The following is a 17,314-nucleotide window of genomic DNA, read 5'->3' as shown; positions in this document are numbered from 1 at the left end:
CATTTGAAAAAATTACAGTTTCAAATTTTTTATTTTTTTTTTGCATTTAAGCCTAAATATGAGATCTGAGGTCTTTTTGACCCCAGATCTCATATTTAAGAGGACCTGTCATCCTTTTTTCTATTGCAAGGGATGTTTACATTCCTTGTAATAGGAATAAAAGTGATAATTTTTTAATTTTTTTATTTCAGTGTTAAAAATTGTAAAATAAATAAAAATAAATACGAAAACATTTTTTTTAAAGCACCCTGTCCCGACGAGCTCGCGCGTAGAAGCGAACGTATACGCGAGTAGCGCCCGCATATGAAAACTGTGTTCAAACCACACAAGTGAGGTATTGCCGCGATCGTTAGAGCGAGAGCAATAATTTTAGACTTAGGCCTACTCTGTAACTCAAAAAATGCAACCTGTAGAATTTTTTAAACGTCGCCTATCAAGATTTTTAAGGGTAAAAGTTTGACGCCATGCCACGAGCGGGCGCAATTTTTAAGCGTGACATGTTGGGTATCATTTTACTCGGCGTAACATTATCTTTCACAATATATAAAAAAATTGGGCCAAATTTATTGTTGTCTTATTTTTTAATTTAAAAAAGTGAATTTTTTTTAAAAAAAAGTGCGCTTGTAAGACCGCTGCGCAAATACGGTGTGACAAAAAGTATTGCAATGACTGCCATTTTATTCTCTAGTGTGTTAGAAAAAAATATATATAATGTTTGGGGGTTTTAAGTAATTTTCTAGCAAAAAAAAATGTTTTAGTCTCGTAAACACCGAATCTGAAAAACAGGCCCGGGGCTTAAGTGGTAAAATTTGCTTACCAGGGGAAAAAACTGAATAATTAAATAATAGAATTTAACCCATTTATAGGAAATATTTTCCCACCTTGTCTAATCTTAGGTACTGCATGAATCCAGTCACGTGATCCATTACAGCTTGCACACAGCCAGATACCACAAGCAAATCATTCAGGCTGAGGTGAATGATACGCTAATCACCTTGGAGTGACTCACATAGGTTCTGCTATGTAACAGATAAATCTGCTAATCGTAAAAGAAATATGGGAGCTTTAAGACATTCCTCATTTGGAGAAATGATGCCAACTTCAGCCCCCTCACTGTCTGTGGGAAGTGTCACAACAGGCAGCATATGCTGGGAGAGCCTGATAATACAGCATAGCACTATCCTCATCTTTATTCCCCATTCCTGGAGCATAGGCGCTAAAAGGCTAATTTACTGGAACACCGAACTGGCTGAACAATCTTTCAGGGTCTGTATAGCTGTGCCAATGTATATGCCAGCACTGCATTAACCCCTTCAAGTCTGGGCGTCTTTAATGAATATGTGCCACATTTAGTCTGAAACCTATTTTTGTGGTCTATGTGCAGGGCTTTTTTTCAGGGGGAACTTGGTGTCAGGGCCGCCATCAGGAATTATGGGGCCCCTTACACAGCTTCAGGCATGGGCCCCCTGGAGCAGAGAACCGGGGGGGGGGGGGTTCTGCCGCCTGAAATTGAGAAGCGGGGGGGCTGCCGCGAATTGAGAAGCGGGGGGGCCCTTTACACAAAAAAGAAGAAATAAAGAAAAAAATATATAAAAAAAAGGGGGTAGCCATCTGGGGACCTCTGGGCCCTTTAATAAAAATAATAAAGATATATAAAAAATATATATATTTTTTTAAAAAAGGGGGTTGCCATCTGGGGACCTCTGGGCCCTTTAATAATATATATAAATGTTTGTGTGTGTGTGTGTATGTGTATATATATATATATATATATATATATATATATATATATATATATATATATAAATAAATATAAAGAAATTACAAAAAAGGGGGGTTGCCATCCGGGACCTCTGGGCCCTTTAATAAAAATTAAAAAAAGAAACCTCTGGGCCCTTTAATAATAATATATATATATATATATATATATATATATATATATATATATATATATATATATATATATATATATATATATAAAAAAATTAAAATAAACATTTATGAAAAAAAAGGGGGGTTGCCATCTGGGGACCTCAGGGCCCTTTAATAAAAAAAAATATATATATATATATATATAAACAAAAATAAAAAAATAAACATAAAGCCTCTGAGCCCTTTAATAATATATATATATATATATATATATATATAAAAAAAATATATAAAGACAAAAAAATATATATATAAAAAATATATAATTTTTTTATAAAAAAAGGGGTTTGCCATCCGGGGCCCTATAAAAAAATATATAAAGACAAAAAAAAAAAAATATATATATATATATATATATATATATATATATATATATATATATATATATATAAAAATATATATTTTTTTTATAAAAAAAGGGGGGTTGCCACCCGGGGCCCTGGGGACCTCTGGGCCCTTTAATAATAATAATAATAATAATAATATTATATATATATATGGGGACCTCCGGACCTCTTAAAAAAAAATGGCCCTTTATTAAAAAATAAAATAAAAATATATAAATAAAATATTTTTTTTATAAAAAATAAATAAAAAAAAGGGGGGTTGCCATCCGGGGCCTCCAGGCCCCTGGGGACCTCCGGACCTCTAAAAAAAAAATTGGCCCCTAAAAAAAAAAAAAAAAAAAAAAAAAAGTTTTTTTTTTTTTTTTTTAAAGTGGGTTGCCATCCGGGCCCCTGGGGACCTCCGGGCCCCTTACAGGTGTAATGCCTGTACCCCCCTGATGGCGGCCCTGCTTGGTGTTACTCAGTTCCACCATCTCAAGCTCAGGCCATTGGGGGGGGGGGCTGCTCACCACAATCACTTGTAAATACAGAAGTCTGGTTTCTGTGTATACAAGTGACAGCTCTGCACTCTGTGTGTAATGCAAACCTTTAACCACTTCCATACAGGGCATTTTCACCCCCTTCCTGCCCAGACCAATTTTTAGTTTTCAGCGCTGTCACACTTTGAATGACAATTGCGCGGTCGTGCGACGTCGCTCCCAAACAAAATTGACGCCCATTTTTCCCCACAAATAGAGCTTTCTTTTGGTGGTATTTGATCACCTCTGCGGTTTTTATTTTTTTGTGCTATAAACAAAAGAAGAGCGACAATTTTGAAAAAAACACAATATCTTTTACTTTTTGATTTAATAAATATAATTTAAAAAAAAAATGTTTTCCTCAGTTTAGACCGATACGTATTCTTCTACTTATTTTTGGTAAAAAAATCACAATAAGCGTATTTGAAAAGTTCTAGCGTCTACAAAATAGGGAATAGAATTATGGCATTATTTTTTTTTTTACTAGTAATGGCGGCGATCTGCGATTTTTATTGTGACCGTGATATTGCGGCGGACATATCGGACACTTTTGACACATTTTTGGGACCATTCACATTTACACAGCAATTAGTGCTATAAAACTGCATCGATTACTGTGTAAATGTGACTGGCAGGGAAGGGGTTAACACTAGGGGGCACTGAAGGGGTTAAATAGGTTCCCTTAAGTGTGCTCTAACTGTAAGAGGGAGGGGACTCACAAGGGGAGGGGACCGATGTGTGTTCCTCTGTACTGAGAACACAAATATGTCTCCTCACCGCTGACAGGACATGGATCTGTGTGTTTACACACACAGATTCATGGTTCTGCCGTGATTGAGGGCAATCACGGGTGCCCGGCAGACATCGCGGCCGCCGGGCACGCGCACCGGGTCCCGAGCCCTGTCTATGTGTCTCTTCAATGTAGGGACATTTGATAACAGAATTTCCGTTAAAGACAAAATAGCGTTTAGGCTATCGCAATGAACAAAGGGGTGCCTGCGAGTCGCGGGTCACATTTCACGGGCCGCCGCAAGCGTAGATGAGCCCTTGTGATGATATTTCTGTGTTTGAACCACTTTTGGGTGACCCTTTAAATTACTGCAGAAAACTCCTGCATGACCTCTGAGGGTCTGAAACATGATTCACTGACAGTGTGCTGGCTCATAAAAATGGTCAGAGTTTTGTATTCTGATAGAGAAACATTAATATAGAAAATAATTCAAGGAAACTTTTTTTTCCCCGTACAGTGGGGCTGTGCCCACACTCCGTGGGTTAACTGCTGATTTTTGTCTAGGGGTGAGGAGAGCAGAGATATACTTACCTAATCTGCCTATCCTCTGAGTGAAAGACTGGTCCCTGCCACTCCTGTCCCCCAAAAACACCCCCCACACACACACACACACGCGCTAGTGGTCTTGTGAATGGACTGTTCCTGATGTTCTCTGGCTGTGGACGTGAGGATGGCAGGAACAGTCTACTGCTACACACGGGGAGCTGTTTTCTGGAGGATTTAAGGATCAGGTAAGTATAGCCTTTCCGGTGTGACAAAACAAGCAGTTAAAGTGGATGTAAACCCGATTCATGAAATTTAAGCTGGGCACGTATATCTGCAGTATTTTGTTATCTTTCCTCAAAGAGCCCTCCCCTAAACCATTCCTCTGTTATCAGCCTGATAACTCCTGACAAATTATCGGACACTTTAGATAAAAGCAGCCTGAAATTTCTGTCCAAGGAGGTTGCTAAAATAGATTAACAGCTGGCCCTATTACAAAACACCTCTGAGCGTCTCTGGCCCCATACACACGAGAGGATTTATCCGCGGATACGGTCCAGCGGACCGTATCTGCGGATAAATCCTCTCGAGGATTTGCGCGGATTTCCATGCGATGGAGTGTACTCACCATCAAATCGAAATCCGCGCCGAAATCCTCTGATGACGTGTCGCGCCGTCGCCGCGATTATGACGCGGCGACGTGCGCGACGCTGTCATATAAGGAATTCCACGCATGCGTCGAATCATTACGACGCATGCGGGGGATCCCTTCGGACGGATGGATCCGGTGAGTCTGTACAGACCAGCGGATCCATCCGTTGGGATGGATTCCAGCAGATAGATTTGATAGCATGTCATCAAATATTTATCCGCTGGAAATCCATCCCAGGGGATAAATATCCGCGGAAACAGATCCGCTGGAGTGTACACACCATAGGATCTATCCGCTGAAAGTCCCATTCGCTGGGATTTTTCAGCAGATGGATTCTATCGTGTGTATGGGGCCTTAGCCTATGATGAGAGGGCGTGTGTGCCTTTCCTTCAATCACCAATGTTAGTTATCTTGTCTGTATGCCCAGACATCACACTCTGTGTTAAACAGGAAGAGAAAATCTCCTAATGCCCCGTACACACACGATCGTTTTTTCCGTCGGAATAAACTCTGATGGGATTTTCCGACGGAATTCCGCTCAAGCTGTCTTGCATACACACAGACACACCAAATTCCGTCCGTCAAAAATGCAGTGACGTACAACACTATGACGAGCCTAGAAAAATGAAGTTCAATGCTTCCGAGCATCGAATTATTTCCGAGCATGCATGTTTTTTTTTCGGTCGGAATTCCATACAGACGAACGGAATTTCCGTCGAAAAAAAAGAGAACATGTTCTCTTTCTAAGTCCGTTGGAATTGTCAGATGGGGCACACACACGGTTGGAATATCCGATGAAAAAATTCCAAACGTGTGTAAGCGGCATAACATGATCTCAACTTTCTAAACAGTATATAAATGTGAAGACAGCAGATATGGATGTAAAACCTATGTAGGGAGATTTGGTTTATTCCTGTGTATCATCTGAGGCTGTTCGCTTCACTGGGTGTATGGGGGGTTTACATCCACTTTAAGCCATGCAGCCCAATTGCATGGGAGAAAAAATATATTCATAGAGTTGTTTTAATGAAAGAGTAACGCCTACTGGGGCAGTTATGTAGGAAAATGTTAGGTGGTCAGCTTACACTGGACCCTGGTGTGTCTGGAACCGATAGCAGTCACAAGACATGGAGTACCAACAGCTATGATATTCATATATATTATATTATATTCATAATATTTTATATATATTCATATATCATGTCACCATAGAAGGCCAAGCTCATTTCTATTTCCTGTGGGGAAAATATTGCATCCTAACCTTTAGGTCCAGCTCTTTTACATGTGCCTCCACAATGGCACTGTTACTGCGATTCCCCTTCTCCTGGGCCTGCATTTCCTGTTTTGTTGCTAAAAGATCCCCGGATAACTTTGCAATGCTGGCATCACACCTGTAAAAACAAAACACGAAAAGAATAATTTTTTTATTGAACATTAATTAAGAATATAAGTTGTGACTACAATGATTTCCTTTTCTAATTAGATGATTATAACGGCTTATACACACCTGACACTAGGGCTGGACAGCAGATCCCTGTGGCTGGAATCACAGGTGTATGTGAACAGCTGCGTATGGGAAGGCTGTACAAAGCAATGGCAGGCTGACAGGGGCCATGACTATCTGCTGCTGTTCACATGTATCCACACATTTAGCCAGATTCAGAAAGAGTTAAGCCGGCGTATCAGTAGATATGCCGTCGTAACTCTGAATCTAAGCTGTCGTACATTTAAGTGTATTCTCAAAATGAGATACACTTAAATGTAGCTAAGACACAACGGCGCAGGCAGTCTAGTTCCGCCGGCCGCTAGGGGCGTGAACGCTGATTTACGCCTAGAAAGCGTAAATCAGCGAGATACGCCTATTCACGAACGTACGCTTGCCCGTCGCAGTAAAGATACGCCGTTTACGTAAGGTGTTTTCAGGCGTAAAGTTAGTCTAACAAAAAGCTGGCCTAGCCAATGTTAAGTATGGACTTCGTTCCGGTGTCGAATTTTGAAAATTTTACGTCGTTTGCGTAAGTCGTCCGTGAATGGGGCTGGACGTAATTTACGTTCACGTCGAAACCAATAAGTCCTTGCGGCGTACTTTGGAGCAATGCACACTGGGATATGTCCACAGACAGCGCATGCGCCGTTCGTTAAAAACGCCAATCACGTCGGGTCACGATTCATTAACATAAAACACGCCCCCCCTGTTCCTCATTTGAATTAGGCGCGCTTAGGCCGGCACATTTACGCTACGCCGCCGTAACTTAGGGTGCAAGTGCTTTGTGAATACAGCATTTGCCTCTCTAACTTACAGCGGCGTAGCGTAATTACGACGCCGGCTGAAACATACGCCGCCCTATGTGAATCCAGCTAATTAAGAAGTTAAAGCGGATGTGCCATGGGAACAAAATATTAAAAGTCAGCAGCTACAAATACTGCAGCTGCTGACTTTTAATATTAGGACACTTACCTGTCCTGGAGTCCAGCGCCGATCGCAGCAGAGCACGAGCGATCGCTCGTCACTCTGCTGCTCCCCCCGCCATCCACGCTGAGGGAACCAGGAAGTGAAGCGCTGCGGCTTCACTGCCCGGTTCCCTACGGCGCATGCGCGAGTCGCGCTGCGCCCGCCGATTGGCTCACACGCTGTGTGCTGGGAGCCGAGTGTTCCCAGCACACAACGGGCGACAGACGGGATGTGACGGAATGCCCGTCTTTCGCCCGTAGCGTGTGGCCGGAAGTGGGTGCAAATACCTGTCTTTAGACAGGTGTCTGCACCCCCCTCCCCCCTGAAAGGTGTCAAATGTGACACCGGAGGGGGGGAGGGTTCCGATCAGCGGGACTCCACTTTAGGGTGGAGGACCGCTTTAAGTAGAGATGGATGCAATTCAGAGCTAATCTGTCCCCAGATATAGGTAACTGATACATGTGAAATGAACAGCGGTAGATAGCCACAGCTCCTATCAGCCTGTCAATGTTTTGTACAGCCTTTCCACTGAAACTGGTTGCAGCCAGCTGTGGTTCCAGCAACAGGCATCCGATGATTCTTGCTGCAGGAATCCTCTGCCCCGCAATAAATGCAGGAAAAGAAGAAAAGAAAAGTATCATTTAAACTTGCTAGGATTTAATAGACAAACACACACATACTGTATGTATAAAGTATCTCACAAAAGTGAGTACACCCCTCACATTTTTGTAAATATTTTATTATATCTTTTCATGTGAGAACACTAAATAAATACAATGTAAAGTAGTAAGTGTACAGCTTGTATAACAGTATACATTTTCTGTCCCCTCAAAATAACGCAACACACAGCCATTAATGTCTAAACAGCTGGCAACATAAGTGAGTTTTCACCTAAGTGAAAATGTCCAAATTGGGCCCAAGTTTCAATATTTGTGTGGCCACCATTATTTTCCAGCACTGCCTTAACCCTCTTGGGCATGGCATGGCAGAAGGCCCTCCGGTAGCAAGGTGATCAGTGATCTTGCTTCCTCCCCAGCCAGCCTTAATGTTTGATTCCACGTGAATTATAATAAAGTTTACCTGTAGGTAAAATATATATCTCTTAAATGTGCATCGTTTAGTAGATATTCACATGTTTTGCAGCCGGCAAATGCGCACTGCACTCTGATTTTAGGGCACACTGGTGGTGCCATCAATCCAGAGCGCAATGCTGCGACTGAGACTCCTGTGCACAAGCAAGGGTTTGACATCAATGGGGCTCGGTTATTCATAAGGCCGGAGCCTGTGAACCTGGAAGGAAGACTAGGTGATGATGGAAGCCCTGATAGCATTGAAGGTAAGTCTTTTATAATGTCCTAGTATGCAATGCTTACTAGGACCTTATGTCATTAAATTATAGGGGGACTGTTTTTTTTTTCTTCTGGACTTTACTATGGCTTTAAAGGGGTTGTAAACCCTCATTTTTTTCACCTTAACCACTTAAGACCCGGACCAAAATGCAGGTAAAAGACCAGGCCCCTTTTTGCGATTCGGCACTGCGTCGCTTTAACTGACAATTGCGCGATCGTGCGACGTGGCTCCCAAACAAAATTGGCGTCCTTTTTTCCCCCACAAATAGAGCTTTCTTTTGGTGGTATTTGATCACCTCTGTGGTTTTTATTTTTTTTGCGATATAAACAAAAATAGAGCGTCAATTTTGAAAAAAATGCAATATTTTCTACTTTTTGCTATAATAAATATCCGCGAAAAATATATATAAAAAAAATGTTTTCCTCAGGTCGATATGTATTCTTCTACCTATTTTTGGTTAAAAAAATCGCAATAAGCGTTTATCGGTTGGTTTGCACAAAATTTATAGCGTTTACAAAATAGGGGATAGTTTTATTGCATTTTTATTCATTTTTTTTTTTTTTACTACTAATGGCGGCGATCAGCGATTTTTTTCGTGACTGCGACATTATGGCGGACACTTCGGACAATTTTGTTTATTGTGAAAATGACAGTTGCAGTTTGGGAGTTAACCACAGGGGGCGCTGATGGGGTTATGTGTGACCTAAAGTGTGTTTACAACTGTAGGGGGGTGTGGCTGTAGGTGTGACATCATCGATTGTGTCCCCTTATAAAAGGGATGACACGATCGATGCAGCCGCCACAGTGAAGAACGGGGAAGCCGTGTTTACACACGGCTCTCCCCGTTCTTCAGCTTCGGGGACCGATCGTGGGACTCCAGCGGCGATCGGGTCTGCGAGTCCGGGTCACGGAGCTTCGGACCGGGTCGCGGGAGCGCGCCACGGGCGCGTGCCCGCGACCCACGCCTGGGTACTAGTACAGGACGTACCTGTACGTGGATGTGCCCAGCCGTGCCATTCTGCCGATGTATATGTGCAGGAGGCGGTCCTTAAGTGGTTAATGAATCCTATGCATTAAGGTGAAAAAACACCTTGCTGTGTCCGCCCCCCCCCCCCCAATCCCCCGTTTTACTTACCTAAACCCCGAATTTCCGTGGGCACAATCCCGCGCCGCTTTTCCCATCGCTTCTCTGCTTTTCATTGGATAGATTGATAGCATCAAATCCAATGATGCGGCCGAGTCATACACTCGGTGTCTATGGATGCCGATTGTATGACACACGGGAGCGCGCCCGTAAGGTAACTACCTCGGGATAAAACTTCCCATAGGGGGTTATCTATTGCGGGGAGGAGCCGCGAGAGCTGCCGAGGGACCCCAGAACAGGAGGATCGGGGACACTCTGTGCAAAACGAACTGCAATGTGGAGGTAAGTATCATATGTTTGTTATTTAAAAACATTTTTTTAATGAACCTTTAATATAACTTTAAGTAGCGGATGAGTATGGATTATTTTTGAAGAATAAGAATATTATTTAGTGTCACTTCTAAACATTTCAAGAGTAGTTCCATTGTAATATACTGTACAGGGTATATTGTTAAAGGAAAGAACTATGGGGGCTGTTGTCCTGTTAAGCTGACACACTGATTTCAATAGCAGCCAATCAAAATTAACTCTGCTGACTTCAAACAAGGACCAGATGAATTATTAGTTGTTGTTGTTGTTGGTTATTGCACTTAAATAATTAGCACTGAAGAATTAGAACCTTTTTGTATAATAAGACTGTCTGGCTATAACCTGAAGATCTATGCCACTTGCAAATTATTTAACATTTTTGTTTCCTCTACACCACTCAGAAGATGAGAATAGCGGCATGTAATTTAAGAATCCCTCCGGGTACAGAAGACAAATCCTATCCTGTACTTTTTAATTTTATTATAAAAAATGAATGAGAAATACTGTACATGTAAATAAACAGTCTTGATATTATGCATATTTTGACCTTTATACAGCTACAAATCCGTTAAATATACCGGAATGGCTGTGTGTCACTCAGAGCATTAGGCCCTACGTCTTTTCCTAGGTTTAATTGTGAAATTACAATAATGGGCATTTCTTCAGGTACTGGCAGCACTTGTTAACAAATGTCCTTTATGACACTAATAAATAGCAGCTTGCCTGCTTATTAAATTCCCTCTTTATCAAATTAAGACAATTCAGTGTGTCAGCAATTTTCTGTCTTCCCCATCATTTAGCTTACTATGAAATAACAGATCAGCATTTTTACTCATTAGATATTCAAGCTCCTTTCAAAATGTTTCAAATGTAATATTGATTTTGTATTTAAAGTAAAACTATATTTATAAAAACATCCAAAGCCTACTACATACAGTATATCAAATGGACTTTAGCCAACTTTACTACATATTCCTACTTGATTCTGTTTTAGAGATGTCAAAAGCACCCTTTGCATATGTACAGTACTAATAATTTTATTTTAAAATTGAAAGACAAGTTCACATGTTCAGGTTCCAACCCACCCGTAGCGTCCTGTGCACCATGTGTTCCACGGCCCCTGGCACCTTCTTTCATTTATTATGGACTTGCCCAATTATTTGGGGATACTGGCAACAACTGGTGCAAATTCTTCATGGTATTATGGGGGCCTCTACTTTCTTCAAACACCAAACATTGCATACTTGGGATTTTCACCCACCCTGAAACAGACAAGTTCCTGAATTTTATTCCTACGTGAAAGCCCTCACAACACAAAGAAACTGATAGCTAGGGGGTGGATGCAGGTTGCTCCACCTACGTTTCAGGGCTGGCTCACATAAGTCAATGCCTCCTTGCCCTACAAAAAACGTATATCCACATAGGATGCCCTTCTACATACAATAAAGTATGGGATCGTTGGCTACAACAGGCCAGCACTTGTGTATACTGTATGTAAGTTTTTCTTAATCCCTCTAATCCACAGGTGTCAAACACAAGGCCCGCGGGCCCGAATCCGGCCCTCCAGGCCATTTCATGTGGCCCTCGCATCTCTCCTGCAGCTGCAGGAGAGCTCCATCCCTCCTCTGGTCCTCCTTCAGACCCTTACTTTCTGCTTTCAAGCAATGCATCCAGCTTCTCCCCAGCAGCAGCATAAGGAAAGGGGGGGGGGGTGCACTGTGATGTAAGGGAGAGTGGGGGACTCAACTTCTGATGGTGGAGTGGCTCTTGACATCTAATGTAAGGGGGAGGGGATGCAGATACAACCTGCCCCTTTGAGGGCAATCATAATGCTGATGCGGCCTACGATGAAATTGAGTTTGACACCCCTGCTCTAATCCAATCTCGCCAGGTATCAACATCTGTTCATTTGAAGTGCTGCCCTTACATGCATTGCTGTATTTTACAATTATTATTTGTATCTCGGAGCAAACTGTATTTTTCTACATTTTTATGGAATATATGTCATGTCATGATACAGAATTGTGTCTATGCAATAGGTATATGTACTTATTTGTATATATGGTTACTATGCCTCTTAATGGGTTTACCTGCAAAGACCTTTTCCCCTTCAACGACTGTGTGCTTTGGGTCATTGTCATGTTGGAAGGTAAACCTTCTTCCTATTGACAACTTTCTGGCAGAGGGCAGCAGATTTTCCTCAAGAATTGGACAGTATTTTGCCACATCAATTTTCCTTCTATCCTGACAAGTGCTCCAGTCCCTGCTGCAGAGAAACTCCCCCATAACAGGATATTACCATCTCCATGCTTTACTGGAGGAATGGAAAGGGGGCATTATTTAGTGCCCACATCATGGGATTGTGGCCGGCAGAACAACATGTTTTAAAAAAAAAAAAAAAAAAATGGCAACTGAAGGTACTGTAGCTGGCAGCTTGGGCGGGAAAAACGTGACTTTCAAAGGATGAGTCATGTTGCTGGGCAAATTAGGCTTCTGAGTCACGTGTTTCCCGGGCTTTAGCAGGTGTCTCAAACTCACGTGTTTCCCGGGCTTTCTACATGTGTTTGAAATCACATGTTTCCCGGGCTTTGTACACGTGCGGGGGGCTATATAAGCCCACCGCTCTGAAGGGTTTTTCAGTCAAGGCCTGGTACGGCATAGTGTGCTTCCCCTCCCTCCCTCCCTGTCGCAGCACCTTATGTGGTATGTCACCCTTGAAATTAAGGGGGGACTTTGTATTTATTAGTTATGGTATTCGCTCGAGTTCTATGACTGAGCGAGATCTTAAGAGATGATTAAAGTTTGGAAAATGTTATATTAAGAATTTAAATAATATTGAAAATGTTACTATTAGAATTTTAGTAATATTAAATGGAATATTTATGATTATATAGATTTATTTATACCAATAACGGTGCCGCGGCCATTTCTACTACCAAAATAAAAAAAAAATAAAAAAAATGAAAGGATTTATTTATTTATTTATTTATTCAATAAAGTTATTTAAATTATTTTGGTCTATGTTTTTTATTCAAATCATTAGAAGTTAAGTTGTCTTGTACGGCCTACACTCCCATGTATTCTGCTACATGTCTTTGGTAAAAAAAATCCTGTTGAGTGTATAATAATTGGTTTATGTGATCACGGACAGATGTACGCAGATGATCATGTACAGATGTGCGCAGGTGATCACGGACATATGTACGCAGATGATCATGTACAGATGTGCGCAGGTGATCACGGACATATGTGTGCAGATGATCATTAAGATATGTGATTTTACTGTTACATATATGGGGGACAGGTATTTTACTGTGTGGGGACATGTGTGTGGGGACAGTGTTTTGGGGACACTATTTTGGGGACTTTGTATGTTTACATTGTGTGGGGACATGTGTGTGGACACTAGGCTGGTGATCAGTGTGTAAAAAGCTGTAACTTCCGTGTGAGGAGAGGAGAGCCGATCATCTAGCAACCGGCTCTCAATTCACATCACATGACGGCTGTGATTGGACACAGCCATCATGTGATCATGAGGGCCAATCACAAAGCTCTTCTCACGATCAGAGATGCGCAGTGTATAGGCGACACGAGAGCATCGGGATTGTGCCGCTGCACGGGCACGTGCACGCTCGATCCCCCTTCTTCTGAGGGACGTTCCTGAACGTCCACTCAGAAGGAAGAAGCACCCACCCGGCTGTATAAATGCAGTGGTCGGGTGGGATGTAGTTAAATACATACAGTCACAAAGATCACAGCGGTACAGGAACAAAGTGGCCACTTTGTTCCTGTACCCCTGTCATCTTCCTGACTGTATGGATTTTAATTGATTTCAATAAAAGGTGTTGCACTGGACTGCGGCCATCCAGCAATTCTTTGTTCTCTTGAATTATGTGCCTGTGTATTTACCATCAAGATGGGTGTTATTATGGGATAGGTCGCACTTTGGAATCATCTTATTTAATTGGACTTGATATGGTTTTTTGAAACAAATTATATTTTCTTAGCCTACACTGTCCATCTCAGAATATATTTATTATATTTTTGGCCTTATGGTACATGCTTGGTCCATATATATTGAAGGTTGCATTTATTTTTATTTTCATTTTAGTTGGAGTTTTGGAAAAACTACAATTTTGCACTTTATACATTGCTACTTGCACAGGATCTACGTTTATCATTGGTTATGAGACTTTATAATCATTAATACTACCTTCTTTTTTTGCACTTATTTCAGGATAATTTTATATTATTCCTAATATCACCCACCAAGCCGCCTGAGATTATTCAGCATTGTGCCATTCCGGGTGGCCTTTTTACTTTTCACTTTTTATGAGTATGCACTTACTATTATAATTTGTATTTTTCACTTATAAGAGCTCACGTATCAGCTCCTCCCACCACTTGCTTACGACCCTTGATGCCTGCACAGGGTCCTGACTTTTAAGTTTTTTTTGTTTTGTTTTTTCGTTTTTTCACTTAAGTGGTGACACATACACCTTACAGTGTACCGGACCCCACATCTGTGACACGCACATTCACAGTGACACATCTGTCAACCGCCATCCATGTGGAAAAAAACTATTGGCATTATAAACGGGTAATCTGAAGGATTCATACAGCCCCAGCGGGGCACACCAAGGGGGATTCACTCCATTGGACCCACCCTTAATCCAGATACCCAACACCTGTTTATATACAGGAACCTTGAACACCAGCTGGCGATCCAGTCTATTTTGCAGCGACATTATCCCGTTTACCTTACACATTATGGGATAGGTGCCTGAAGCGGTGTCAATGTGGCCTCAGAATCTTCAAGGTGCGTTTTGTTCAAGCACAGTCATGACCGCATGTGGCCTTTCTTGAGGAGTGGCTTTTTTCTTGCAGCCCTCCCATACAAGCCACATTAATGGAGAATTTACGATATTGTGGTCACATAAAAAAAAAAAAAAAAATTCCTGCTTCAGTTTGATGTAGACCTCTTGGTAGCCTCTCTGACCAGTTTTCTCTCTAACCAGTTAACTCCTTCCCTGTCAGTGACATTTATACAGTAATAAGTGCATATTATAGCACTGATCGCTGTATAAATGTCAATGGTCCCAAAATATTGTCAAAGGTGATCGATCTGTCTGCTGCAATGTTGCAGTCACGATAAAAAAAAATCAGATCACCGCCATTACTAGTAAAAAAAAAATAATAATAAAAATACCATAAATCAATAACCTATTTTGTTGGTGCTAAAACTTTTGCGCAAACCAACCAATATACGCTTATTGCTATTTTTTTAAAAAAAATATGTAGAAGAATACATATCGGCCTAAACTTAGGGAACATTTTTTTTTTATTGTTTTTTTTATTGTGATTTTTTTTTTTACCAAAAAGTAAAAAATATTGTGGTTTTTTTTCAAGGTTGTCGATCTTTTTTTTGTTTATAGTGCAAGAAATAAAAACCGCAGAGGTGATTAAATACCATCAAAAGAAAGCTGACTTGTGGGGGAAATAAATTAGAAAAATTTCATTCAGGTACAGTGAAAAAACATTCTTTAAACATTATATTCCACCTTGTTCCATGCCGACACAAAGAAATCAATAGAACTAACCTGGCTACACGGCCACGTAGATCACCAATTCCAGATAGATGTTTCCTATCCAGGTTCTGCACGGCAAAGCTTGTTCCTGTGCTTACTGTATCTCTGGCTCTGATCTCATTTTCCAAAACCTACAACAGCACGGGAAAACCTGACATCATTCTACTGACAATGGCAAATGACCACAACCGGCGGACTAATTAATACTTGGTTGGAGGTAAGGGTTTTCTCTTTAACTCCCCTGACACACTTGGATGTATGTATTTCTTGTACTAACAACATAATTAAACTTTGTCTCGTTATAAATTATTCTATTGTTTTCTTGTTATAACTGATTTTCTGTTTAGCCAATACATATATCACAATGTGACATCCATCTGTAGTCATTACAAATTATTATGCCAAAAAACGGAACTAAGGCAATCAATATGAAACAGTATATAAGCTTTAGTCAATAACAGGAAATTTATTATCTGAGTATGTTTTAAAAGAAAACATTAAACAGAAATACATAAAAGAAAAAACAAAAGCTGGCACTATGTTATTGAAAATCAACAACAGAGTGTGCTTTGGACTCTAGTTTCTCAAAACCTCTTTTTATTCTGTTGTCCATCTCTATACCAACAAGGGAGGCAAAACTGAAGAGACTATCATATATATGAATAGAGATTGATAAACTATGGCGGTGACTCTATGTAATTAACTAGGGACATTTAGGTGCCTCTAGGGCAGTGGTTCTCAACCTGGGGGTCGGGACCCCCTTGGGGGTCAAATGATGATTTGCCAGGAGTCACCAAATCCTGGGCTGTTCCTGAAGCCCGTACCACTCTTCCAGCCTTTTTGCGACTACCCAGCAGGGCTGTCTCTGATGCCCATGGCCACCCAGCTGGGCTGTTCCTAAAGCCCACAGCCGCCCACTCAGCCTCTTAGCAGCTGCCCATTCAATTCACGGCATGCCTGGGGGGCAGATACTAAAGGTCAGCTGACGATTGTGAGGTGGGAGGGGCTGGAGAAGACCCTATCTCCTGATTTCAGCATAGGTGTCACTGCTACGAGTTACCACAAAGTCGGAGACACAGTGGGTAACACTACCTGTGATTATAGTTGCCATTAAATGTCCCCACTACAGTTCTCAGATCAGCAGATGACCTTGATCAAAAAAAAAAAAACGAAGTTGGCTGATCAGAACTCCCCTCAGCACTCATCCCATTACCCCCACCAAGGAGTAAGAGAAGGAATACAAATAGAGAATACATGATGGAAGGGAGAGGAAAATGAAACTGAGAAAAAAAAATGTTTTTTTTTTATAATTTTTTGGGGGATATTTATTATAGCAAAAAGTAAAAAATATTGCATTTTTTTCAAAATTGTCGCTCTATTTTTGTTTATAGCGCAAAAAATAAACACCGCAGAGGTGATCAAATACCACCAAAGGAAAGCTCTATTTGTGGGAAAAAAAGGAAGTCAATTTTGTTTGGGAGCCACGTCGCACGACCGCGCAATTGTCAGTTAAAGCGATGCAGTGCCAAATAGCAAAAAGGGGCCAGGTCCTTTACCTGCATATTGGTCCGGGTTTTAAATGATTAATATCTCCCCAATCATTCCAGAAATCATTGCAAACACTTGCCTTATATCCTCCAGCTCAAGTTGTGGCCGTATCCATCATATGTGTGGGCATGTGAAGCCCAGTTCCTTTTTCTCCCTGGTTTTCAGAGAGAGGTGCATACTGGGCGATTTTTAGGCACAGTA

General features: G+C 41.2%; 1 protein-coding gene across 1 annotated transcript in view; it reads right to left on the bottom strand.

The window, feature by feature from the left end:
* The window catches only part of FAM81B (family with sequence similarity 81 member B), a 73,722-nt gene that overhangs the window by 38,995 nt on the left and 17,413 nt on the right, over nucleotides 1–17,314 (bottom strand). Inside the window, exons 4-5 of the mRNA XM_040342296.1 lie at nucleotides 15,578–15,696; nucleotides 5,984–6,113 (exon numbers count right to left, since the gene is read on the bottom strand). Of these exons, the coding sequence (XP_040198230.1) occupies nucleotides 5,984–6,113; nucleotides 15,578–15,696 (249 nt within the window). The remainder of the gene's footprint in view (nucleotides 1–5,983; nucleotides 6,114–15,577; nucleotides 15,697–17,314) is intronic.

The sequence above is a fragment of the Rana temporaria genome, chromosome 1, assembly GCF_905171775.1.
Source record: "Rana temporaria chromosome 1, aRanTem1.1, whole genome shotgun sequence".
Taxonomy (NCBI): Eukaryota; Metazoa; Chordata; class Amphibia; order Anura; family Ranidae; genus Rana; species Rana temporaria.
This window is presented reverse-complemented; position numbering and strand designations above follow the sequence as displayed.